Below are 27,990 nucleotides of genomic sequence, written 5' to 3' on the forward strand. Positions count from 1 at the left end.
CTGTGAGCTCCCAGGCTTTTCCATCACTTCACCTCAGTAGCACCTGTATTTTACTCTCTCCACAGGTGGGCACAGCCCAGTTTCAGGCTCTCCTTTAAGCGGTGATGGCCGGGGCTTGGTGCCCTGCTGCAGCCTGGCAGTAGCTCAAGGACCCTCCGTGCCTGCCAGCCCAGGGCTGGGGCTGGCCCACAAAGGCTCAGAGGAGCGGACGCTCCTGGCCACTGGCACTACTCAAGACCTCGAGCACCATCTCCTGGTCACTCCTGGTTTCAGTGGCAACTTAACGCCTCCTCCATTTCACTGTCACGGCAAAGCCCTGGGGACAAACCATGCACACAACTGAGGGAGAGGAAGGCTGCAGCACTTTACACGCGCAACGTTTCAGCAGGGTCATACGCTTGCTGACTCCCAAAAACATGAAAAAAACGATGCGACATTAGCTCCACCAAGCCATGGTGCAGTCCCCATGGCAGGGGCGCTCCTTGCTGCGTACTCCTACTCTTCAAGCTGTAACAGGAACAACAAACTGTCTTGCTGGCACAAAAGCTCCTGCTTGTCCAGCTCTGCCTGGTGGCTGCGAGCAGCCAGCAGAAGATGCTGCTGGAAAACTCCAATCTGTTCATCTCCTGCACCCCTGGGGCTCCGGGCTGCGTGATAAACCAGCCATTGCTCACTGCAGGGTCTCGGGGTGCAAGATGTGGCAGGGATCACCCCTCAGTATGTAAATATTGCAGTGGCAGAGTTCAACCTTTTGGCATTAGGGAAAGGAAGATAAATGCTATCAGTCCCCTCTGAGCCACAGGAACCCTGCATCTATCTAATTGCACTTCATAATGGATTCAGCAAACCATTAATTATCAGATTATATTTTAGGAAACTGCAGATAAAAAGGCTTTATGAAATTTATTCTTAAAGGGGCCGGTGTGCTGCAACGAATTTGTTGCATCATCCTGGCACCAAGGAGGCAAGCTTTACTTCAGGTATCCGAATGCATTTTACAAAGCAATGTCCTGTGTGCCACGGGGAACAGCTATCGGCAGTCACTCAGACAGAAATACCTTCATGAGCGACAATCCCTCGGTAACTGTGTTAAACACCCAAGCAACAAGGGGCCCTGGCTTACAGGCACAGCTCCTTCTTCCTTGGATGTGGCAGCTTTGTCATCTCCTCCCTGAATTAGAGAAAGGGTGGAAGGTCTCAGGGCTGTTGTCTGCTCAGAAAGAGGATGTGGTTGCCCAGCCCGTGCTCTGACCCTTCTTTGTAATGCACAGTCACCTCCGAAGTGTGGATGAGATTAGACCTGCACTGCGCCAGGTATTACCTAAATGGCTGCAGAGCCATTTAACCCAATTCCCAAAGAAGACTCCACTCAAGTAGAAAAGCCCAATCAGCATCTCTGCACTAGGGGACTTTTCCAGCTGGCTCAGTGGCAGCAAGATGGTAAAGGGGAGAGAAACAGACAAAACAAAGCAGCCCTTCCTCACCCTGCAGAGTAACTGGCCTCTGTGAGAATATCACTGATTCAGCCATAAAATCTCTCTCTCTTCCACCCTAAATACCCAGGACAGCTTTTTCTTCAGTTTCACAAGCCCACCCTACCTCAACTTCATTCTAGGGCGCACTAGTCTCCTCATTTCCACCCTGCTCAGGGCAGTGGAGGACCACACATGAAGAAAACCCATTTCCCATCTTCCTTCCTGCTGCTTTATTTGTCATGAGCTGGGAGAGATGGCTGGTCCCACTCACCCGAGCCAGCAGCTGCTGACTGCAGGGACAGTGAGACTTCCCAGGTCCTTATGAAAGTCTACAAACCTCTCCTGTCCTTGGCCACGCTGTGCTTGCTACGTGCCATCCAGACCTGCTTTTCCACAGAAACCATGAATCTCCCAGCTAGAGCACCATGACTAGGTATGACTCCTGAACTAGTCCAGTGTATACCAGGTGGGTGCCACACATGGGCACCCACTGCTCACTCTCCTTTGGTTTCTTCACAAATCAGAGTGACTTTGTCATCAAACAAGTCCTCCATAGTCACTGGCACCAGCTCCGAGACAGCTTGGCTCGCTTGGGATTCGGGCAATGTCGCAAAGACTTGGGAGCCTGCAACCTGGGCTTCATCGAAAGAGATGATGCGTTCTGCTGCTCCTTCCTCTGACATCTGAATCTCCTGTGCAGAAGACAAAATGGAGTGAGACACTTACAGCATCACTTTCTTTGCAATCGCTTTGCTACACACATCTTTCCTTCTTTCCTGGCCCTGTTCCGGCAATAACATTTAGCTTCACACCAGAGGACTGCAATTACAATAGGCGTGAGACTAATGGTAAACTCTAAGCTACACACACTAATGATGCAAAAGAGAAAACAGAAGAACAATTTAAATATTTCTCTCCACAAAATTGCTATAATTTAGCTCCACAAGCAGTCATAGACAATAAACACACTGTGATTACACACTAGAGGAATGCCAGCCCAGGGGATCTTACACGCTAGGATCCCTCATCCAAGGAGCTATTCTGCACTGATGGCTGAGGTATTAAGAGAAAGAGTCTGGGTTCAGGCCTAGCATTTGGCCTCCAACAAAACAGCTATCATCTCATGGGGTATGTCATCTGGCTTTTAATAGCCTCTGAGTAACCAGGCACCTCTGCACACACTGTCAGTCCCTCTCCCTCGGCTCCCAAAAACCAGTTTATGAATGTGAGTTGCAGCCTGTGAAAAAGAAAGTGTGGAGGTAAAGGAAGGGACACCGACGACTGGCATCCAGCTGGGTTGGAGTCTTTGCCCTTCCACACACAACAGGCCCTTTATGTGGTCTCCCCAAGTCCAGGCAGGTCCTTCTCTGTTCTTTCTCGTGCAAATCTCCCTTTTTTTCCAGTCTCCTACTAGTTCTATCCTCCTCACACCCCAGTGCTCAGGGTTCAGTTCCTTGTTTCTCTGTGCTGATGTCTCTTGCTGAGGACAAGCTTCTAACTGGGTGGCTAGTGGAAGAACCTGGAAAAGGGGGATGGAGCCCTAGCAGAGCTGGGAATGAGCACGGACACCAGCTGAAAACATGCAGGTGAAGGAGCTGAAGGAGCTGGGAGAATGGCCTGCGGCCCAGGGCTCTCACAAAAGATGGAGAAAGAGGCCAGCAGCCAGGAGGCAGATGGAGAAGCAGAGCAGAAAGGGGTGGATGGAGCAAGCTGAGCCTCATGCCCCTGGGGATGGGCTCCTGTGGGGAAGGCTCATCCTCAGAGTGCTTCTTCTTGGTGCGGTAGGCAAGGGCCGAGGCCTGCATAAAGGTCATCGGGCAGTGCTTGCACATGAAGGGCCGGTCCCCTGTGTGCAGCCGCAGGTGGTTCTTCAGCGTGGAGTTGGCCGCGAACTTGGCCCCGCACTCCTCACAGGAGAAGGGCTTCTCGTCGAAATGCTCCGCCAGCTTGTGGTACTGCATCCCCGGGGACACGGGCAGGACAGCAGGGCAGCACCAGTGCCCAGCATAGGAACCCAGCGACAGCTTCTGACAGCCAGGCACCTCCCGCAGCTTCATCCCAGCCCACCTGGGCACTGCAAGCTGGCCACGAGGAGAACAAAGAGACTCAGCTCCTGTTATTGGTCCTGCTGTGCCAGCCGCAGAATTGGAACGGCTCAGTTATTTTTGGAGGCTTTTAAATTTGCTAGTAGCCCCACTTTTCCTTGATGAGCCAAGTTCAAAACCAATTAGGGAAGAACTAATCAGAAAGTAGTTGTGCTCAGTGGGGCAGGAGAAACAAGCTGAGCTGCATTTCCCGCACATGGCACTCACAGAGCTGCAGGGTGGAGGAGATTTCAGACTATCACTTTATTATATTGTCCAGTCTTGTCTTCTTCACAGTGTGTGCACAGGGTCCCAGAATAAACCCCCCTTTTCCCACCCTGCTATCACCAACCCTACCTGAGGCATGAGCAAACTCTCGGCCATAGATGTCACATGCCGCAGGGAGACACCTCTTCTTCTTGGCCATCCGACCTCTCCATGGACCTCCAGCTGATGTTTCTCCAGCTCATTCTTTGTAGCTTTGACTTCAGTGCACTCCTTACACTGGATTTGCTTTCCTTTGGTCACCGGACAACGTTTCATGTGCAGCTTTAGGCGGCAGTAGAAGCGGAAGCTCTTATCACAAGCTTTGCAGATAAAACTCTTCTTGGAAGAAGCTTTCTCTTGTGGTTCCTTCGGTTCCTTGGTCCCAGCACCTCCTGCCCTGTCCTCTTCTTTGTCCAGAGCTTCAACTTGGGACTCACTGTTCACCTTCCGCTTCCTGATCCCAGGTTCCTCTCCACTTCCTTCCGTCAAGAGCCCTGTGAACTAAACAACTCCTGTTTCAGTGGTGACCAGCAGGGCTTGAATACCAGCCCCCTGGTTCCCCATCTCCTGAGTGCTCCCATGCAGGGAGTCACCCCTATGCAGTAGGAATGGGCATGAATCAGTGGACACACTGAGACACCACAACGGTGACACAAGACTCTGCCCAAGAGCAGTCGTGGCAATGCATGGTACGAGGCACAAAGCAGCGATCCTTTAACTTTTCCACCCACACATACTAGGGGCTGGGTTAGGTGACAAGAGCAACATCCAGATTTTCCAAAGAGCTTGCTCCTCACCTGGCAAGAATGGGAACAATTGTTGCTTCTAAGAGTCTGCCTCTTGCTCAAACGTGTGAAGTTATGGCCGTGCTTAAATGTTTGAAGATCTGAGCCTCAGGGATGATACTGTCTCACTAACTCTGCCACTGAGAGTGGATATCCAGCCATTAATTACAAGATACCTCAGGAACACTTCCCAAACACAAACTCTTTGAAAGAGAACACAATCTTGCTACAACCTTTTTGAGTCTTCTGGTTAGGGCCCCGAGGTATTTTAAATCACTCATTACATTCACTTCTGACAAACTTTAATGCTTTTCTGAGTCCCTGTAACACCATCATCTCAAAAAGCAAAAGCTGGAAAACTCACCTAGGATCTCATTCTACAGAAAAGACCCACAGGGAATACACATATGGAAGAAATCAAAATACAAACAGATATATTTGGCTTCTTTGTTATAATGAGAACCATGCGATTGTGTGGCCATGGAAACCACTGCAGACTTTTTGCCAATGTACAGTAAATTCACCCTGTATTTGAAAAACTTCATTTCTGCCTTCCTCACTATGGGAAGAGCTCAGAAAAGTTTTCTCCCTGCATGGTGATATCACCCCGAATTTCCAACCAACTAGAAACCAGTTGACATAATTCCAATGCACACTGACTCAGAAATCTGATGATGTCAAGTGGTGACCCACCAACCCCTGAATATATCAAGGGAGAAAAACAGACTGCAAGACTGTTTTCCAGTTTGCCTTCCTCTGTCAAAACAGCACTACGCACCCTTCACCTCTAAGGTCTCTTCCCACATTCCCGTGACCAACACTGTCAGTTTTTCTGATCTAAGCAAATAAGAATCTTTAAACCTCCCAGAAATGTTGAACATTGAAAAGAGATGAATGTACATGAAGATATGAGCTTTAAGGAAACCAGAACTGGATATGCAAGTACGTGACTCCAGAAGCAAAGACCCCCTTGATGTATGACCATTCTGCCTCCCACTTCTTAGCTTAAGCTGGAAGAAAACCCCGCCTACATTTTTGCATCTATCCCATGTCAGCAAGCACATGAAGGTCATTCAAATGTTTTCTGACATACATGGAGCCATGGACAAAACTTATACAGGAGAGCATGGAATTTTACTTGCAGACCCTCCAATTTAACAATTGCAATGGCTGACTCAGGCCTACGTTAAATGCCAACTGTCTTTTTTAAATGCAGCATTATGCAGACAAAAACCCTCTTGTCTGGAGTTATTGACACATCTCTGAGATTTGAAAATTATGCATATTTTGACAAACAAGATCTCCCAAGGAGTGACTCTACAGAGACCTGGAAAGCAGCTAGCTAGTGAAGAGGCAATGGAGTTGGCCGAAACAGACAAACCTTGTCCTTCTAAGCACCAGCTGCCAATAGTAAAAGCAACCCAGCTACAGAAGGGACCTGAGGAAAAAACAACAGACTTCATATTGTACCTCCATCAGAGAAGCCAACCCATTACTTTGATGACGCTGAGCGTGGCATCAAAGGATGAAGCTTCCTCCACAGGAAGTCCTGGTGCTTGCCAAGTGGTTCAGCTCACCTACATTAGGTATCAGAAATACCTTTTCTTTCTCTCTGTGATAGAGATGTTAAAAAAATGTAGCTTTCAAATGGAAATGCAAACTGCATGTGTCTCCATGGGGCACATATGTTCTTCAGAAATGTGAGATTTTCTCCGTTTTTAGTGCAAGCTCACATCTCTCAAACATGAGGCTCTCAGTTGTCATTCACATCTCATGCTACGAGCCACATGGCTGTTGATCCATAACTGCAATCTGCAACATTCAGGGCTGGTAAGCTGTGATACCAGAGTTAAGGAGACCAGTAGAAAAACTAAGATAAGGAAGTTCATTGTAAAGATCCATAGAATGCCAAAGAAAGACTGGTAACTGGCAACTCTTCTCTGATTGATTTATACGAAAACGTCTTTGCCAAATAAATACCATTTTTCCAGGGCTCTTGTTTTTCACGTTGCTTCTTGCCTGATTTTGTCTCAACCTTGGCTTGAAGCCCTGCAAAGACACTTAGTAACAGCAGTCTGCTCTCTTTGATATCAGGGCCAGAGAAGCAGGCATCTGCCGGAGCGATTCAGCTGACTCCCCTCTGCAAGGTATCAAACAGCTAAGGTGGTCTGCACGTTCAAAGACCTGTGCAATTTTTATTGCCTTACACCCTCTAGAATGTCAGGAGGAAATTCTTCACTCAGAGGGTGGTGAGGCACTGTCACAGCTTGCCCAGTCCCTGGAGTTGTTCAAGACCAGGTTGGACGGGGCCCTGGGCAACCTGATCTAGTGGGTGGCATCCCTGCCCACGGCAGGGGGGTTGGAACTGGATGATCTTTAAGGTCCCTTCCAACCCGAGACATTCTGTGATTCTGTGATCTCACGGTTAGACAGGGTCAAGAGAAGTGAAGCAGGTGGCCAGAGCTTCAGCAGGAAACAGAGAAGGAATGGCAGATAAGAAGGAATCAACTTTACTCTGGAAACCTTCATCAGAGCCATGACCAGGCAAAAAAGCCAACTGGATTGGCAGCAGCTCTTCTGGCATTGTAAGAGGGAACCTAAATCTGAACTGAGCATGAATAATGGATTTACAGTATAGGACGTCTCTCGGGAGACCATTAAGGCTAAGGAAGTCAATAAGCAGGAGGAAGTTGAGGAAGAGGAGCAGAGCGTGCGACCTTCTGAGCCCCATGGCTGGAGCAGTAAGCCCAGTCCTTGATTTCTTCTATGCATGCACTGCTCTGAGCCACCCAATCCCATCTACCACCCTAATAACCTTTCCTTATTGCTCACGAATGAGACAAGCTAATGAATGGCAGCTCTCTCTTTACCCCTCCTCTCCCTCCTACCCCTTCCTGGCACAGAGGGAACATTTCCTTTGCTTGTTACCGACAAACATGAAACAATGGCAAGTGTCAAAGCCAGGAGGCTTATGTTCATTCATAAAGACCAATCGTGGCTCTGACTTAAATTTTCAAACCAACCAATTAAACTTCCTACCCCTTAAAAAAAGACAAGACTTTAATAAAAGCTGTTTACTCTAACTAGCAAGCAGTCTGTGAGTGTTCCCAGACTGCACCGTAAGCTATGCAGCTCTAACACCACAAGTAAATAGGGATGGACTGAGCTGAACTGCTGTCTGTGCTTGGATAAAAGACACACCATGTACATCCATCAGACTATGCAGCCCAAAAAATCTGTACCTGGACAAACTGGGAGACATGATGGCATAAAAACGTGAGAAAACAGAATAAGCAAGTCACATTTGCATTCAGGAGAATGCAAACCTGCAGCTACTTTTCTATCTCTCTTATCTTTTCCATTAAAGCACCACATCCTGTTAAGCATTCTTCCTTCAAATGACGGATGCAGAGGCACAATTCAGCTCAGCCGGAAAGCATCCCACAGCTCAGGGCAGGGTCTCACACATGGTTATTGCTATGCATTTGTTTCTGGAGTTCAGGAAATTACGTTTGCCAAACTGGTACAGTATGTAACATTTCCCTACCGCTGTGGGACTCTCCTAGGGGATCATTTGCTTCGCAAAGCGTATACATAGCAAAACCAAATTAAGGCATGGTGAGACAATTAACTCAGAAAATAGTCTGGGGCTACAAACTGCACCATCACTGTCATCCTTTCACAAGATAAGTGCACTCAGATGTGAGCTTTTCACAATCAGTCTGTGAAGTATCCACACATATACAAAGTCAACGGATTATAATGGAAGTCCAAATTCATATAGATCCAACAGTATGCAACAAGAAGAATCAAAGAAACCCCACAGGTATGGATACAAATTCTGAGAAATAGCCTAACATAGATACAAACAATGTAAATGAGTTGCTTAAATGTCTCCAGAGCAAAGGCTAGCATGGAGAATTGCAAGCACACTTAAGGAATACCAGTGTGGGGTCAGTCAGTCTCCACAGCTCTCAGAAAGCAGACACATTTGTCTGATGCACTTTAGCAGCAGGAGAAATTCATACTCCAAGGCGTTTATCTAGAGATCACCCCTGGGAATTCTCCTGCAAGTACAACCCCAACATTAGCGAGCAGTTCTGTGAAACAATCTCAGACCACCAGGATACTGAGGTCCACTACAACTCAGACTACCCAAAACTCCCAGTACTGGATGTAAATGACCACAGAAGGACGAAAGCCTGTGCATTTCTTAACCACATGCCCTAGCTCCTGCATCACTGGCTGCAGGTCTGGGAAAGACTCATGGACATTGCACAGCAGCTGACAGATCTTGATGGCCAGGACAGACTTCTCCTGTGCTGTACTCAGAGCTGCTTTCAAGGAGGCCTCTGAACTTTCCTTCTGAGCAGAAATACTCAGTAGCTACAGAAGTAAGAAGAAAAAATCTTTCCAAACAAGTCTTTGCCCTTCCACTGATACATGTGCATGAGCTGAAAGAATTTCAGGACTAAACCAAGTTACAATAAATTCATTCTCAGACTTTCTGATTTGGTATTAGCTTACTTAAAACTAATTCTCCATGGAAATAGAGGTTCCTCAATGCCTTACAGAATTACAAGTTTACCCAAATTGTAAACCTGTCTTTCACACACGACTTTCCCCGGGCTTTTCTCTCCCTTCTAAATCCAAATCATCTTCAGCCAGCCACTGCAAGGAGAGCCAAAGAGAGAATCTGTGTATGCCATTATGCACCTTACACTTCCAGATCTCCAACAGCAGCTAAACAGGACAGGAATGTGCAACTGCAGATTGCTTCACGGAAAAAGCTCAAAGCTACATACTAATGAACAGAGACCATTTGTTTTGTCAAAGGGCAAACAGGCAAGGCACGATGGTGATACAGAATCACAGCATCCTCAGTGCACTTTCTAGGAGTATTTCATTATCATGTTAGATAAAGTCCTCAGACAACTTACTCAAAGGGAAACCCTTTCAATCCACTGGCAGTTCTGCTTTCTCTAAGACTTCAACACCTACACAGACTAGAACCGAATTTTGTGTGCCTGCATATCCACATTTTTAATAACTGAAAAGCTCACTGGCAATTTATTTCACCTAGAACCTCCTGCAGATTTATATAAAACACCCAGTATGCTCTCACTTCAGTAGAGGGATGCCTCCAACTTCGAATGCCTTGCCTGGCCTAAGTAACATCCCCTGATTTCAGTGCATGCTAGGGCTTGTCCAGAATCTGAGCCCCAGATTGTGCTGGCTCCAAAGGCAGCTGGGGTACACGCTGCATCATCCCCTCATACCTCTTTTACTGCTTCTGTGAGTCCTGCTTCCCCTGGAGCCAAGGTCCGCTCTCTGCCTAATGGCCTCCGAAATCAACTTGCTGTGCCGCAGGATGATCTCAATGGCTGTGCTTTCACTGGTGGCCACTGAAGAGGAAAATAAAAAATAAAGGTACTTACAAACACAAAATCCAAGGAGAACCTAAAGACCTAACACCCATACGGTCCAACAGAATCAAGAACTGAGTGGGCTGAGTCATCGTTGGTGCTAATGTTAAGGGAACACAAACCAGACTTGTGACTGTAAAGTGGCAGTAACACCTTCTTCTCTCCCTTACACCAAAAAAATGCAACTTCAACCTCATTCCTTCCTCTCATATCTAATTCCAAGCTGAATCTGCTGAGGCTTGACCTGATGAATCTGAGAAACAATGACGCTAGAGTAAAACCACAACCTTTTTTAGATACCACAGTATGAGAATACAGTGGACTAATTCAAGAAAAAAACAATCCTTACTCAGGGCAATGAAGAGATTTGGGGAAAATACACTCTGTACCAAAAATAATATATGATTGTACTTGTCCCCAGACTAGTTGATAAATAAAACTGGGAATTGCTAAATAGATGAACCTATTTTTTTTCCACTGCTAGAGTTACAAAATTGGAGAAGATGCATAGTGATACTTTCATAGGAGAACCCAAAATAAAAAACTATAGTTCATCCAAGACATCTGTGCATATTTTTTGTTTGCATGCTTAGATTTTTTAATCATTTCGGTTCAGTACCAAACAGAAAGATCAATTACTCACAAGGCACTACTTGGGAGGAAAGCAGTGAAAAACACACAGCTTGGTGACAAGAAAATACAGTCCTTGGGATCCAGGAGACACACAGTGTAAGGTAGGAAGAGAAAGCTCTCCAAGGTGGTGAAGGAGGCAGTGGAGAATGTGGAAAAATCAAGGAATGATTTTGAGCTAATATGAAAAACTCCTTGGAAAAAGACTTACTGGAAACATCTTGGCGAAGCTGAAGGAAACTCATCGAGCACTTTAGCGCTGTAAGGTTTAGGTATGACTTGTATATGCCCCATATGGATCAGGGAGTGGTTTACAAATAAAAATATTTTTCCCCTTATCCTATCAAAATGTTTCTGATTTTATTACATGGACTTGAGTTGTCAGAAATGCATTCCCAGCATCCCACCATCATACCGAGGTGAGCTCCATAACCAGAGCGTATTCTCCACTGGTCCTGTCTCTTAGCACTACATTACAGGACAGGCCAGGGCTACCATTAGCAGCTCAAATCGTTCCCTCCCTCTTCATTTTCATGATAAGAAATATTTGTGCTTCTGTTTGTTCAAGCTGCAATTTGAGGAGATTCAACTCTATGTAATTAAGCAATGCTCCTCCTCGGAATGGGTATTACCACTAGATAATTAACCATGTTGGGAGTCTGGTGTTTCAAGAAAGCAATCGTGCTTAACAAATGACAAAGCAAACTGCCTGTCGGGAATGTTTGCTATAGAAGTCATCAGCATTATGAGTGCAGTTTTGCTTTCTATTAAACAATCATTTACATTTCACTGCATATTGATTTAGCTTTTAATTTTCAAGTGACTTCAGAGCCAGTGAAATTTGCCACTCTATCTGAATTGCTCAGACTTGTGCCTAAACCCACCGCAGCTTGGAAGGCTGTTCCACCAACTGAGAGCTGAGTACTCCAAGTCCCAGCACCACCATAGGCAGGCAACAAAAACAACAACAACAAAAAACACCAGAAATAAGAAGGGGACTAGCTGTCTGTGATAAAGATGTCTAATGGGGACACTAAGTACGGAACACCCATCAGCACACTCTGCTCCAGCCAGGAGACCACAAGTTAATGATCGTGATCTGCAGAAACACTACCTGGATCTAGGGGAGGACCAAAGCCCAACTAAGCCTCCCTGGCACTGAGCAGATTAAAGCCTCAGAACCGCATGGTCACTTCTAATGTTAATGAAAATTACAAGGCAAGAGGCTAATTGAGCAAAAATATCTCTCTAGTAGTTCCCACAGGAGGGCAAAATGGTGATAATAAGATAGCCCTCAGAAATCATGTTCATGTGTCAAAGATTAGATCTGGAAAAAGCCCACAATCTCTGACAACCACAAAGAAATGCACAAATCTTAGAGGTTAACAGTGGGACTTTATGATCTTAGAAGTCTTATCCAACCTAAACGAGTCTATGGTTCTATGATCGTGAAGGTCTTTTCCAACCTAGATGACTTTATGATATGAAACCTTGAAAACTATCCGGGTGGTTTCTTACACCAAGTCTTGCTCTTGGAAGTTGTTAACAAACAAACAAAAATATTTCAAGGACAGAGTTCAAAACAATTTTTCATTAAATATTCTTAGCAAATACTTTCTAAATTGGCAGTCTCTTTTCCCTCGTTTCCCCCATTTTTTCTGTTTGTCACTTGAAGATGAGATGAAAAAAGATGACTCATTAAATAAACACTCTATTAATTGAATGATTTCTATGATGAGGCCACTTGAGACATCTCACGTGTGAGACATAATCAGTGTAGCTTGGAAAAGCTCTAGCACGCCACTGTAACACCTCCCCAGCACAGCCAGTACAGACAGATTCAAGGGGAATGACAGAGGATCACAGAAGTGTGTGTACACACACACACACACAGATTCCTGCACAAGGGTCCTACTAAATTCCTGCTTGAGAGTCCTACAAGGGACAGCCATCTCACAAATACACGTTGACCTACTCTCTGCATTCCTAAGCATTTAAAATGTAGAACTGGAAGAAACTTGGTAGGTTACCAGTCCATCTCACTGCTGTCATAAACACTACGTTATACATTCCCATTAATAAAATTATTAAGATCTATCCTAAAACTAGTTATCCATTTTGCTCCCTTTCCTCTGGTTGGAAAGCTCTTCTACAGTCTCATTCCCCTGTTGATTCTTCTAATTTTCAGATTAAATTTATTCATGGCCAGTGTATACCCGCTAGTTCATGTGCCAACACTATCTTTTAGCTTAAAAAGCTCTTCTAAACTCTGTATTTACTCTATTCCTCCTCTCCAATTTCTTTATAAGAGCATGATCAGATTCCTTCTCAGTCTTCAGTTCACTTGTCTAAATAAAGCAGCTTCTCTTTTAAAATAGCTTCTCCACTCCCCTGATCTTAACAGCTGCAGAACTGCCTCTACTTCAGTACAAATTCATCCTTTTTGAACCAGACTAGAACTGCACACAGTATTTCAGACAAGGTACTACTCTTACTTCTTGTTACTGAACACACCCTCTTCACTTTATACTACTTCATCATTCAGTTCTCACTGCTTACATCTCCGTACAGGTAATTCTTCTCCCACTTGCAGATCCTCCTCTGTGTAGACAAAAGTTCCCAGTTTTGCTCATCAGCAAGTCCTCCTAGCGTGGTTTGATATTTGTGTCAACAACATTAGTGATGCAATTGATTGAGTACCAAGAAAGCCACTGGTAACCTTGCTTCAACATGTCAGTCCTGCCTTCAGCACAACCTGTAGTTATTTCCCAATCAGCTACATCCTCTTTTTAGTATCACCACGTCCTTTAGATTAACAATTTCCCCATATGAAATTCAAATGCTTTGCTCAAGTCTAGATTGAGGCGGAAAACCCCATTTTTATCTCATCAAATAAAGATTCCAGGTCAGGCAGAAACAATTTACTTGAACACCTTTGCTGCATTTTATCCCATTTCTTTACTTACGTGCAGTGCTTCAATTACACATGCCTTCCAGCCTTTTCCAGTGCATATTCCTGCGCAGCCATAGCTCTGGTTGCCTGATCACTGCTTCCCACTCCTACACACATGTCCTAGTTTTAGCCCCACTGTAGGGACTACTCCCAGCTTGAAAAATGCACCCATAAACCTTGCCATTGCTCTCATAACTATGTGTGTGAGCTCCTCCGGTCTGCTGGATTAGCCCGAATCCCCTTCGCTCTCTGAGTTGTGGTTTCACTTCAGAAAATTTCCATTCTTGTATCTCTTCGCCAGAGCTCTCCTGGATTTGTCCTTTGGCTCAGCCATGAGTTTGTGGGTCATCTCCTCTCATTATCCTTTTTCTTTACTTAATTAAACGTTTGTTACTTATCTCAGTACACATTGTGATTCCCAACAGTCTGACATGCTGCAAGCCTCTCTAATTACATACACTTTCAGACCTCTAAAGTAAACTTCTTTGTCTGTCTGCTGTTCCAGCCATTCCTGGCAGGTTCTCTACTTGGCCTAATATTCCTCCTCAAGTTATACATTCACTCAGGTCTGCAACCTCTCATACAAATTCTCCTCTCTTGTTGGGGATGCAAACTTCAGACAGTTCTCATACCTCTAACATAAAAGAAAAGAATCCAACAGCTCCTCCGGAGCTCTTATGAGCAGCTGAACTCATTAATTAGTTTCCTCATTTCTAAAAATCTGTCCTTTTATAGCCAAAACTCTGTTAGTGAACCTGTTGGCATATCCTTCCGTCTAATTCACACTAAGCTGACTTTTGGTCTCTCAGTCTGAAGCCTTCTTTGAAGAGAACACAAGAGGGGTACAAGAATAGCATCCTTTTGGAGAGCGCCTACTGGAACCTGTTGCTGCTCCCAGGCAGGTATCTGCACTGCGCTTCAACCAGCCTGTATTGGGGTTAAATGGTAGAGTTTTGGTAGTGGGGGCTACAGGGGTGGCCTCTGTGACCTGTGTTAGCTAAGGGCCAGTTTCAGATAGCTCAAAAAAAAAAACTACTGCAGAAAAGCAGCTGGGAGAGCCAAGAGTGAGAACCAGCCCTGCAGCCCCCGTGGTCGGTGCATATCTTAGGCAGTGAATATCCTAGGCAGGTATTCTTGCTTGTGTGGTCTTTAACACTTGTCCTAGCTCGGAGGCAGTTCGATTTGGGCACCAAGTTGTGTAGGCACTGGAGCTAAAGGGGAGGTAAACAGGAACAACATAAAAGGCCAAGAGGGAAAAGCAGCAGGAGCTCACGCATGGGAGCTGGAGAGGAGTGGAGTGATGGAGGGATGGTGCGAGAAGTAAGCAGGAGCCAGGTGTGCAAAGCAGGAAGAGGAAGGTGGGGTGAGGCAAGCTGGAAACCGCAGCAGCAAGGTCTGCAGTCACCTGAGAGCCCTGCCTTACCGCAATCAGATGTGAAGGGGGAATGCCAACACTTTAATGACGTGAGATGTCAACATATAGACCAGACGGCTACCGGCTGGTAAAATGCCCAGTCTCTTCTAGAAGAGGTCTGGACAGAAGAAAAGGATGGGTGTGTTGTGGTTTTTTTTTACAGCCACTCTACTGCTCCAAGTTCAGGGCAGTTCCGTGGACCGGTGACTTTGAACTATGTGACAACCTAAGCCATGGGACACCATGCACAAGGGATTACCCCTCCCTTCCATTTTATCCAAATTTGTTTTTCTTTTCTTAAGATTTTGCACCCAAGCCATACCCCAGATCCTCCACCCTACCTCCCCTCATCACAAACACTAATAAAGACACAAAGTTAAGCACTCAAAAAATGGAATTGCTAGATAAAAAGCTCTCTACAAAACCTGGGATTTGCAAAGGGGCTTCACTTTACCATGTAGTGTTTTTTGAGCAAAGAAAAACAGACTTGCTCCATGCACAGCTTGGACCAGGCAGAGAAAGATCCTAGTTGTCTAGAAAAAAAGGCTATTACATGTAAGACTCATGTTTCTCTTGACGAATAATTGTGTCACTAATGAGGCAGTAACTGCAAGAAGAAAAATAAAAGTCTCATCTTTATGAAACCTTGGAGAACTTGATCATACCTCTGCCAGCCCAGAGCTCTCGTGTGATTCTGCAAGAATCAGGTAAGATGAAACCTTCAGAGGTGGCAGCTAAATTCCATGTAAGTTTTCCCAGTGCCACACCTAAGACACCAGAGATCTCAAGTGCACATATGCCACAGTTCCACTGTTGTAATCAAGTTAACTTTGAAATAATTATGCACATTTCCACTTGTCTAGAAAAAAAAAAAAGAAAAAAAAAAGAAAAAAAGCACAAACGAATAAAGCAGACCTTAAAAAAAAAAGGAAAAAAAAAAAAAGGACAAAAGGACCCCTAGGGCCCCTGCTCCTTAGTTCAGTCTACACTTGGCAATTTGCACCTGACTTTCCTGTGCCTCACCTCCCAGTGCAGCTAAAACAAGGGCAAAAAGGGAACCCATAGAGAAGAAAAGAATTTTGTATTCAGAGCAGGATTTGGAGGCTCTGCAGCAAACAGTCTGGGAGCAGGCAGCAACTGAAGAGGATAAAAGAAATATTGAATAACACTATCCCTTCACCAAGGCAGAAGTCCTGTGAACACCAGAGTGTATGATCACGAAATTAAATACCGGATCCTATGCCCAAGGGTCAGAACTATGACAGCAGAATGTTTTTTGTTGTGGTTTTTTTTTTTTTCCCACGTGGGAAGGGAGATAAAAAAAATGCCTGCATTTTAACTACCTGAATTTATGAAGACCACACACCCAAAAAAAGAAATAAATAAAGAGCGCAGGGAAAAGGTGCAGCTTTTAAAAGCAAAGGCTGGGTTACGATGTGAACAGGGGTACGTGAAAAATTCTGAAGTCCCCACTTCCGAAGTAGTTTTTATGGCTGGGAGCTCAGCACCCTTGCAGATCTCTGCTGACAGCCACAACATCCCCGGCAGACGCAAAGTCCTTTGCTGCACTCACACCTCTCTCCCTCTTCTCACATCCCCTCCCAGGCTCAGACGTGCTGCTTTCAGAGGAGAAAATTCATCAGCTGCTACTCACCCCCCAGCCCACGAGGACAAGGTGGATGCTCTGTTGGCAGCACTTTCTCTGGCCCTCCTACAATCCGCTGTAGCTATATCCAAGGCTGCCCCATGCTGGAAACCTTGTCAGGGATTGCGTGCAAGGGAGCAGGACAGAAACCGAGGCATTTACAAGATGAGCAAGGGTTTTCAAGAAGCATGTCGTGGCTCCGGTCAGGCTCACTCAGACAGAAAGCAGACATCATTCATGTCACTGAGCACAACAGTGCTTTCCAGTCCCTATAATCCTATGTCAGGGGAACTAACCGATGTGACAAACTAGGACAGGAGGTCTGCAAGCTATGTGCTGAACACAGCACGCCAGGGCACCTGCAAGTTTCAGCTGCACAGGCAGGGTACAGCCAGCTCGCCTCAAAACACAAAAGAAAGCAGGTTTTATGCTGCTTTTTTTTTTTATTTATTTCATGGCTTCTTCAAATCAACATACATAATGCAACTGCTTACAGGAAAGCAATAGTCCTCCACACCAACTGCTGCGTTCTAGACATCAACCAATAAGCAAATAAATAAATAAAAATCAGTCAATGGGCGTGCTACACTTGCAGGCAACTGTGTGCCCAGAGTTAAAGAAAGCAGATGCTGGGAGAGCCAGCTGAAAGGTAAGCTGATGACTGAGTACACAGGGACATAATGACATGCAGGCAGCACAGTGTTTTAATGCTTCTGCTGAAAACAAACCACTGCAGAGCCTTCTTCAGGCTCACAAAAAGGTATTTAAAGAGACTGAGAAACACTGGGTGCCTCCTCTGCCCTAGTCGCAGCTTTTAGGGACAGTCTGGCATACTGGACAGTTCACCCTGAGGCTCCCTTCGCAGTTCAGCTCTCATTATTCCCACAGCTCAGCACAGGACGTGAGACAACTCCCACAAGCAGTCCATGCCGCGCAAAGGGAAATCACCCTGTGAGGCTAGCCCCTCGCTTGGCACACCATGTGGAAAGACAGTGCCTTGCAGACACACACGTACACCCCTCGCCCACAAAGCTTTCCTTCTCACGGATTTGTTACCCGCTTCTCCGAGGCGGTCAGGAATCCCTCTTCTGCTGCCTCCAGGAACTCTGTGATGGGGCTCAGCTGTGTCACGCTCTGGATCAGCTCCTCCCTGCATCCCGGCAAACGAGCAGTCAGCATCTCTCCCTCTTTCGTGCTCTCTTGGGGGAAAGGGATTCAGAAGCACAAGAGAAGAAACAAGTCAGTCTGAAGGAACTGACAGGCTCCTGAAGCGAGTGAGACTTTGTGTAAGATCTAAGTGAATAGCAAAGCTCATCCCAAGCACAAGCAGCAGAGAAAAACCACTTTACGATTCTCTTTAAACTCTGTGAAAGGAAAACGTCTCATTTATCTAACAGAGCACAAAGCCATAAAGCAAGCTGGAGGTTAACACCAGGTTTGCAAGGCCACTGCTTTGTGTCAGCCTCCACTAAGAAAGGAGCTTTCAATCCAGAGGCTCAGCTGTGCTCTGGCCCACGTTGGCTTTGCAGCCATCGATCCAACCCTCCAGGCAGCAATGGGGAGAGCCCTGCGCCGCCCGCAACCCGCTGCTGTGGGACAGAAACACTCCAGGATCTTGGCCAGCACGCAATAAGCCTCCTGTATCTGAGTAAGGATACAAGGATTGAACAAATGCTGGAGCACTGCAGCCTGCCAGGGGGATGTGACCAGGTTTCTGAAGGTGCTTTGCCTGTATGGTTACCCACTCACTTTGCCAGAACCGTGCCCAGTTCTCTACCTGTTTGCTGCAGGGCTTCTCCACTGCCCTGTTCCCTCTCCAGCAAGGCTGCTCTCAGCGTGGGATTCACATCTTGAAACAGCTTCAGTAAGGACACAAGGGTCTGTGCATCCAGGGGCTGAGCATCCTTCACTTTGCCCAACAGCTTTGTGAACACCGACTGTTCCCCTGCCTCTGCCAGACAGGCAACCAGAGCCTACAAGAGAACAGGCAAGCGCAGGGAAGGTTTAACAACACAACCAACTGCCTGGTACAAGCAAAAAGCAGAATTCTGGGGGTTTTGTTGAGGGGAGGAAAAAGAATAAAACACAGAAACCCATATACACATGCACACCAACACAGGTTGAGCTCGCTGAGGCCCTGCCTGCATGGAATTCAGCCCCAGGAGATATCTGGGCTGTGGCCACCAGCCCCAGCAAGGAGGGCAACAAGCCCTGCCTGCCAGCTCTTCTCCTTGCAGCGAGCTCTGCCGATGGGAGCTGGTGAATGGCCCCGTTCCAGCACCAAACACACCTCTTCGGACCAGGGCTCTCCTAACAGCAAAATGCCAATAGCTAACTGACCTAATAAGATTGTAAAAACCTATTTAAGAAGCCCAAGACTAGAGGAGGGAATACAAGATTTCAGTGCAGAACAAGGAGAGCACTTGCATAGAAAGCAGAGAGCATTTTAGGTGGGACTTCTAGGAATTCTCATTCCCAAATCACAATGGAGTCGCATCTCCTAGCTTTGGGCGCAAGCTTTGGAGATAAGGCACACAAGTGCTGTCTGTTGTGGGCTCTCAGCACACCTGGTTATCAAGCTCAGAGCTCCAAAATCCACTCCAGTGACCCAAAAGAGCAACCAGAGGCAAACAAGCCTGTGCAGTTATGGAAATAAAAGGAAAAGAAATAAGCTGGAACTCTTGCTCCCATTTCCCCGGAGCCCTTTAATGCTGTAAATATTGCCCCTAAAGACACACGCTCCCCAGCTCTCCACAAGAGATGCCAGCCTTCCAGAGCAGGCGTCCTTTATTAGAGACTCCAGGGATGCTATAAAAGCACCTTTGAAGTGGAGAGCTTAGCCCAGCTCCTGAGATAACGGCCATTTTCTGCTGTCATTGTCATTTTTATTTCTATGATAAAAAGACTGAATGTAACTGCTTGAGGCCACACCAGGGGGATGCTGGACTTGCTTTTCCTAGCAGGTGTAAATGCTCATATTTTAGGGCAGCGTGACAGTGCAATGACCTATTGCAAGGAGCATCCACAGAGGGGGAGCCGCAGGAGTCCCAGTTCTTACCCACTAACGGCATTTTTCCTGCCAAACAGAGAGATGTGGACATGAAGGGCTCTGTTATAAAGGAAAAAAAATAAAAAAAGAGATGCAGCAGATGTGCCAAAGAACAAGCTTAAAGGTATTTTTTTTAATCCAAGCATCAATTTTTAATAAGACTTGATAACCAGATCATGTTTGTTCTCAAGGTTTGCATGTCTGGCCACTACCAGCTGAGACCGATCCTGCAAAATGTCTCGAATCTCACCTTCCTAAAGGTGCTCAGCACCTTGCCAAATGCATGTTTTTAATATGTACGAAAAGTAACTTGCATTGCTGTAATTTATTTATTTATTTTTTAATTAAAATCAGCACAGCATCACTACCCAGAGATCCACTTAACATCCCTTTCTCGGTGCATGGTTTTCGTTAATGGAAATGAGTTTTCAGAAACTGAAAGGCTCTGCTATTTATAGTCTCTTTCTGGAAGACCTTTCCTCAGACACGTTGCTCAGTGGGAGCAACAGCCTTTTAGCATTGTTTTGAAAGAGTGCACAGTGCATTTTAGACTTACTTTGAAGCAAAAACAGCTCCCAAAGAACCTGGAAGAACTGGGGAAATAGTGATATTAAGCTGGAATCCCAGCTTCCATTCAGTGGTAAGGTGCCCACGTGTTGTAGCCTCATCTATCAGGCTTTCACTGCATGGGACACTTGCAAAACCCTTCATGGCCAAATTGGCGAAAAGCAGCATGCAGTCAGCTTCCAGACTGGGGCACGAGACAGCCTGGGGCAGTTTCCCTGGGGGCAGGGAAACCAAGTCACTAAGAACTGACTTCAGCTTGAGTTGTACCACCAAATGGTGGTGGACTTTCTCAAAGTCCACTGAGAAATTCAGCCCTGACTGCAGGTGTCAGTTGTGGTGCCCGCAACGCCCCAGCTGCTCACAGTCCTACCAGTACCTCAATGATCACACACCATGAGAACGTCCCCCCAGCTCATCTTAACCCTCCCCAATTCCACGGCAGCCCCAAGGTAAGGAACACCACAGGAGATAGGTCCCCTATCTCCATATCATCTTCCCCATTTGGGGGATTTCTTTCCTAATACCTTCAGTTCCTACGCTGCTACATCCCCTCATCCTGCTGCAGGTTCTCTTGCTCTTCCCCATTGCTCCTTCATGCTCCAAATTATTTTACTTCTTCTAACACTCCCTGGAGCTTTGGCCACGAAGACGCCCAAGGCTGCTCATGCCATGCCACAACCTGCTTTTGAAATGGACAAAAGTGCTGTGCCCTCCCAGCCAGGCACCAACTCCCCTCCTCACACCAAACACAAAATTCATAGGAAGATAGCTGGACAGGATTGTGAGAGTAAGGGTTTTTGGGTGGGGACAGAGATGCCTGAGGAGGGGCTGAGGGCCAGCCCTACACGGCATGAGTCTGAGGCAAGAGCTGAGCTAACTAAATTCATGTACGGTCCCGGGCAGTGTCCTGGGGGACATTCGGCAGCTGCAGCTGCTGACTGACCCAGGGAACACTTAAACCAAGTGGGCAAGTAGTGCATATCCCACGTGCAATGGCCCATAACTGAGCCTGCAGATTTCACGCAGGGATGTGGGGAGAGAGGCAGAGCAGCAGGCGGTGCAACCACAAATCCAGCTGGCCACTAATCCACAGCCTTGCCTTTTCCCTGTAGGTGGATTTTCACATCTCATCCATGCTTCTGCTCCCACTGTGAGACATGCCTCAGGTGCAAGAGATCTCTGCAAAAAGCCACTTTATTGCTGCTGAGTGATCTCCCTTAAACAGCAGCTTCGGTACTAATGGAAGCACCTAAAGTGGTGGGAGGGATCTCCAAGAGGTGGGCTGGAAAGCCAGGAGGCTTAGCATGGCAGTCGAACCTTGCTTTAAACCCTTCCCTCATAAGCCCAGTCACACTCAGCTCCACGACTGACCCCTGAGCACGGTAAATTCTGCGTCAATAACTCAGCCCTACCTCCCTTCCCTGAGGAAAGCTGCATAAGCCACTGCCAGCTGCAAGGTCTCCAACTGCAGGCAACCAGTTCAGAGACGTAACAACCAGGCCTCTGTGAATGCAAGTTGGTTTAGTTTTGTGTGGGTTTTTTTGCTTGTTTGTTTGTTTTTTTACTGAGTACTTTTTGAAGTGCATAACATAAAGCAAATATAAAAAAGCCATCAGAAAACCACAGCCCAGCACATACAAAGCCACTGCCTGCAGAGCCAATGGCACGAACAGCACAGCGCGCAGCTCATATCTGACCCACAGAAAAGCTCCTCGACTACAACCGAGCCATGAAGTCAACCAGTTACCACTGGTATAATACATTATATATATGATATACCATTGGCATACAGTAACCAGGGGAAAACTAAGTTCCCACTGCTAGTTCAGCTCGCTGAAATGTTTTGTTTGTGGTTCTCCCCCACGCCCCCCCAGACCTGCATTTGTAAGTGACCTGTGAGGGAGACTCCAGCATCAGGACAGTGCCACGGAGGATGCTGGCTCCTGCTTGCTGTACACAACAAGAATTAAAGCTCAGCCAAAACTTCCGTGCAAGGAGACTGGAACAATGAAAAGGTTCCTGCAGCTTTGCCACCAGGAAAACAGGCAAACCTGCAAGCTCGCGCTCCTCATCAGGATGCAGAAGGTAACAGCAAACTTTTTTATGCCACATCCAGAAATTCCTGCAGCTGCAAATGAAGGACAGCGATAATTGGACAGGCCCATATGCAGTGGAAATGATCCACAAGCACAGTGACATTTATTCTGCACTAGAGAATCAACGCTCCCCCACTTCATCTGAAACCAGTAGTAGAGGGAACAAATGAGCTGTGCAATAATTTGAATTGAGTTTCTCTAAGAGAGCACAGGAAGATAAGACTTGACACCAGCAAAGCTCTTCTACGCTTCCCCAAATTACTGCAATTTCAGTCTTGTTCTCATTTCCAAGCAGGTTTCATCCAGGCCAGAACCAAATTAGATAGGAATAGTTTATGTGAGTTACACAGAGAGACTTCAAAACAAAAACAACCCCCCAAAAAAACACATCATCTTAAATAGAAAACCAACTTATAAGGGTGCATCTGCATTTTTCAGCCCAGGGAGCAGAAGGTAGCAACAAACTTAGAGAAAAGTAAAAATTCTGACAAAAGCAAGGCAAAAAATCCTGTAACTTAAACTTCTACTGGATGTACCTGGAAATAAGGCAGCAACGCTGAAAGGAAGCACAGCACAACCCCACAGAACATAGGGCTACTGGCCTGCCGCAGGAAACAAGGCACCCATTCACAGACGAGCTCACGAGCAAAGGAACAGAAACAGAGGGCAATGTCTGAAGCAAACTCTCACTGAAACCTAAGGAGCTTAAAGCCAGAGCAGCCTTGGCTCTAAAAGCAGCTGGCAAAACCCCCACCAACACTCCCAAGCCCCAGTGCTGTGCGTCAAAAACCCAATACTGCTTGCCTCTAGAGACAATGTACCCACAAAGGACTCGTGAGCAAAAGGACGTGCACGAGGGATGGGAACTCTCCTCTGCAGCACCGCAAGCACTCCCCACCAGACCGCGTAGCACGAAGAAAAGGCAGCTCCTCTCACGGCGTGGTTGCGTCTACAGCCATCTCACTGGCTTCCAGATTGACTTTACTTGCCCTGAGGCACCCAAGAGACTTCAAGCAAATACCTGGTAAAATAATACAAAAAGGAACCAAAAAAATAATAATAAAGAGAGAGGAAAAAATCCAATGACTTTCTACCACTGACACAATTTCAGCCCTGATTACACACCCTGAGCTGGGCTCTTCTGAGCTAAACTTACACGTTAAGCATGAAATATACCACTGTATGGTGGCCCCAAATCAAACACAGAGCCCTTAGGGGAAAAAGCAACACCCTCTGCTGAAAACAGAGCCCAGCCCCGTGCCAGCGCCGACAGATCCTGCTTATCCCAGCAGGAGCTCAGAGAGCAACGGAATAGTCTGAGCTGAGAGTTTTCACCTAAGCCCTTACTTACGCTGAGCTGCATCCCCCCTCCCCACTGCCTTTGGGGCTGACACTTTTCATGCTTGTTGCAGCTGAGAAGTGATTTTTCTGCAAGGCTTAAAGAAAATCCATTTCTCATTTATTCAGCATTTATTTACAGCTACAGAAAAATTGTCCAGGTGCCATTCTGCAGTCAGATACCCAGACTGTCTCTGAGCTCCGCAGCTTCCCATTTGGACCCTACAGCAACAACTCATTTGGGAGCAAAACGGGCAGGGCATATGGCAAATAAGGGCCCACCAACCTCATCTGCCAGGCCTGAAGAAACTCGAAACATTATAGTTACTGCAAAGCAACAGAAAATGGGGCTCCTAGGCCATTACAGAAGCAAGGCAGTGTACTTGCCTACCTGCAGCACGGGGTGTTAGCAGGTGAGGGGGACACGCTGGCACAGGCTGCCCTCTGGCAGCATCTGTCCACGTCCCTTGAGCACAGCACCCTCCCAGAGGTGCTGCTCCAGTCAAGCCTCAATTACCAAAGTGTGGAATGGGTAAAACCTTAAACCTGACATCATTTTCTAATCTGGAAGATGAACAAACACACAGAAATGTAATCTTTCGGCAGGCATGCAGAGAGCAATGCACTCAAAGGTGCTCATCAGCCTGGCTGGGCTTGCAACTGCAACCATGAATTAGGACCCACACCTCCCTCCTAAAGCTCCAGCATTTTTAAATTGAACACCATCAAAGGGGTCAGCCACTAAGAGAACACAGACTTTCCTCCCATGAACATTCAAAGCCTCATCAGAAAATAAATCTGTATTCCCTGACTCAAGGGAATTCTCCTACCTGCTGTCATACTTTTTTCTTTTTCTAGTAAAGATGTTGACTTCGATTTTCAAAAGCAGAAAGCTGTCTTGGCCAAAACATCCCGTGTCACACAGACATGCTGGTACCGCTGGGTACAGGTGACTGAAACCCAGACAGCTTCTAAGAGCTACAGGTCTCAGCCCTCCAATCCAGGGAACATGAGTTCTCGACGTCGGAAGTCAGGCTAACCACAGAGTCACCAAAACGTTGGCCACAAAACTGCCATGCTCTTATTTCTTTACATACAGAAAAGCTATAGAGGGCAATTCGTGCAGCCAGGCAACCTGGCCTGAAAACAGCTTCATCCGAAGCAGCCCAGGTGAGCAAAGCAAACGCATGACGGCTGTGGCTCTTCCCCAGACACTGTGCTCAAGCAGTGCCCCCAAGTCTCCCTGCACGGCCACTACACAAATACAGGAACTTCAGTGGTGCCACTGAAGATGTAACCTGCTGTTTCTTTGGTGGCTTTGAGCTATTATGATGGCTGGCATCTGTTGTTCAGAGCCCACAATATCCTAGTGTTAACCAAGCACTAGACTCAACTATCTTCCAACACCAACCTGAGCATCATTCATCTGCAATGACTGCATTTAAAGTGGCACACCACCGGGAGAAGCGTCATGGGACAGCAGGCCAACATGCCACACATCCGTCCCTGCCCGTGACACTCCTGGTGAACGGCCTGCAAAGCAGAGCAGAGCAGATGCTCCACGGCAAGACTCCGCCATGGGCTCAGGAAGTCTATTTTGGGATCTCATGTGTCAGTCATTGCCGTGTTGATACAGTTCCCGAAGCGAATGCCATAAACAGAAAGAATGTCAGAGCTCTCCTACCATGCACTGAAGATGTCTTCAGGGCAGGACACCTTACCTACTTACTTACCTCCTTACCTACATGCACGAGCAGCTTGCTCTTACAGATGCTTCTCAAGGGTGTCATTCAGGTGAGCACGATTTGCCCTTCAAACAACAAAGCACCAGAGCCCCAGTTTCCCCATGAAAATATTTCCTGAACAGCGTCCAAACTATTCTAGCCCTCAGCAGGGTGGAGAAGAAAAGACTTGTATTATTTTTCCAATAAACACACCTACCTCCCTTTGAGAGGCATCAATTTCTCTGCATTCTTCTAGTCTTCTGAGCACAGCCTGGGCATCAGAAAGGGCCTCAGAGAAAACACTTTCATATCGAAGAAAGAAATCCAGTTTACAGCTTTTGCTCTCTGCTGCTGTGTGAGAGAAACAAGATGAGTTATTTGCTAATTGAAGGGATTCACAAAAAGCATGATGTGATTGAAAAGCATCAGTTTGTAACCAGCACATTTGCTGTAATATGAAAACTGTGACTCACAAATCCCTTCTAAAGATATCACGCAGCCTGGAGGAAAAACCAACAGTTTATTTAACACTAGTTATAAATGGAACATTTATTTTAAATCCATTGCAGCCTCTGTTTTCCTCCCATGCTGAACACAAGTTTAAAAGATAAGGTAGGATTAGCAGGCAACTCTGTGCACTTACTGTTACAAGGATTGTGTTACCAACCCCATGTTCTGCACTAACACAGATCCCACTGTACATCAGATGCAATCACATGCATGGGTAGAAAAGTTTTGCTCGCTACAGCTCTGGTAAAGCACTGAGAGAAACAATCACAAAGGCCTAAGGAACTGTGCCAAAGGAAGAAAGTCCCTACAAAACCGGGGTACACACCAGTGCTGCTACCAACCCAGGGCAAACTAGAATGAAGAAATGCAGAGAAAAAGATCCCCCATACCAAGAAAGTGTAACGCAACTGGGTTGTAAATCATTAAGAGGCAGTGCTGTGCCCAGACCAGTAAAGTCTCACCTAAATCACTCATTCTTCCTTTCTTCTCCAGAGGCTCAGCAGGCTCCTCTTCTGCACAGCCATGCTGCCCTGCGCAGGCAGGCTGGTCAGGATGAGAGCCTCAATCTGCCCTGAGGGACCCTGAGCTGCTCAGCATCGTGTCCTGTGGAACCCAGGTGTGATTTGTGGTAAGCTCCTGGTCAGGAAGAGAAACATCTCCCTCCATTTCTGCTTCTGCAGAGTCAGGAGAAGGGGACACTCTCTGAGGATGCAAGGTATCTGTTTTTTCTTCGGCAGGAGGTTTTTCAGACTGAGGGAGGTTATCAGCTTCAGCGCTGTTTCCAGATGAGTCTGCTGGCTGGCTGGAGACCTCTCTCACTATCTGATCCTGAGATGAGCAGCTGAGGAGGTCTCTAAGGAGGTTTTTGCAACTAACAGCCACATCAAACATCTGCAGACTGTCTGACACAGAGATGGCTTTGGTGAAGTTGTGTTTCCCCATTGGGAGTTTGCCAGTGTACATCATCTCCAGCAACAGCGCACACTCCTCAGGTGTCACCACAGAAGCATCAATGGAGATGGTGTCTGTGCTATCCAACAAGGATTTAAAAAGCAGGCTGGCAGCAGCCAAAACAACCTTGTGTACTCTAAAATGAACAGTCCCAATGAAGACGGTGCAATTGCAGAACTGCTGCTCCTTGCAGAGTGTTTACAGCTGCTGCAGCAACTGCTTTCTGTAACTGGGAAGCTCCATGGCTCCAGGATCTAGTGGCCTCCTCTTGCCTTGGTCTCCACACTGCTTTCACAAGGTCCAGCTAAAGGAAAAACAAAGGATCCTACTAGCAAAAGGAAGCAAAAATCATTTTTCAGTTTACACCCCCTAGTAGTTTATTATATTGTGGTTTAGCGGTTACAGCAAGAAGAGGATCCATTCTTAACTGAGACTCCCCAAATTCAGCAACTTACCCGACTAAAGATGCAGAGTCCAGATACTGTTCAAACATAAATATTTCAGGAAGAGCTTAGGTGTGAAAATTAAGTCCCAGGAGTTACAAAAAGGAGAAAAGAAACTCCCAGACATGACTCCTACCACAGAGCTCTAAGATGTGTGAGTGCTCTTCAGATCAGGCACTGCAGTGCCACACACTGTCTGCACCCAAGAACTAAAGGAACCAATGCAGGAACACCTGCTCAGACTATCTATCAAATGCAGAGCAGAATGTGAAGTGCTGGTTTTGACCTACAAAGCACTAAGCAGTTTGGGAGCAGTTAAGTTTCTCCCCACATCACTGCTAAGATCAGCAGGAGCATCTGAGCAATGAAGGCAGATGACTGCTTGCAGTCTGGGATTGTCAGCACCTCCCTTCTTGGCACACCACAATCCTAATACGTTGACTTATCAGGGACATGATGTGGTCCACGTCTTCCCCCCAGGGTTTAATTTCTAGGAGGACAAGTAGACAGGGAAGACTGGGATCACAGAACCATAGACTATCCAGAATCACAACTCAGAATCATCCCACAAAGATCACTGAGTCTAACTCCTGGGTCTGCACAGGACCACCCAAAAATCAAACTCTATGTCTG

General features: G+C 46.5%; 1 protein-coding gene across 1 annotated transcript; it reads right to left on the bottom strand.

Annotated features, from left to right (window-relative positions):
• Positions 1 to 951: 951 nt before the first annotated feature.
• ZBTB40 (zinc finger and BTB domain containing 40) lies at positions 952 to 27,214 on the bottom strand. Its single transcript, XM_066982341.1, is given in 12 exon segments — positions 952 to 2,167; positions 2,887 to 2,981; positions 3,199 to 3,441; positions 3,920 to 3,985; positions 3,988 to 4,327; positions 8,830 to 8,997; positions 9,891 to 9,933; positions 9,935 to 10,071; positions 17,736 to 17,878; positions 18,457 to 18,652; positions 25,671 to 25,804; positions 26,425 to 27,214. Coding segments are annotated over 12 exon segments (2,496 nt in total). The 5' UTR covers positions 27,158 to 27,214; the 3' UTR covers positions 952 to 1,969.
• Positions 27,215 to 27,990: the final 776 nt, after the last annotated feature.

Source organism: Anser cygnoides, chromosome 23, assembly GCF_040182565.1.
Source record: "Anser cygnoides isolate HZ-2024a breed goose chromosome 23, Taihu_goose_T2T_genome, whole genome shotgun sequence".
Taxonomy (NCBI): Eukaryota; Metazoa; Chordata; class Aves; order Anseriformes; family Anatidae; genus Anser; species Anser cygnoides.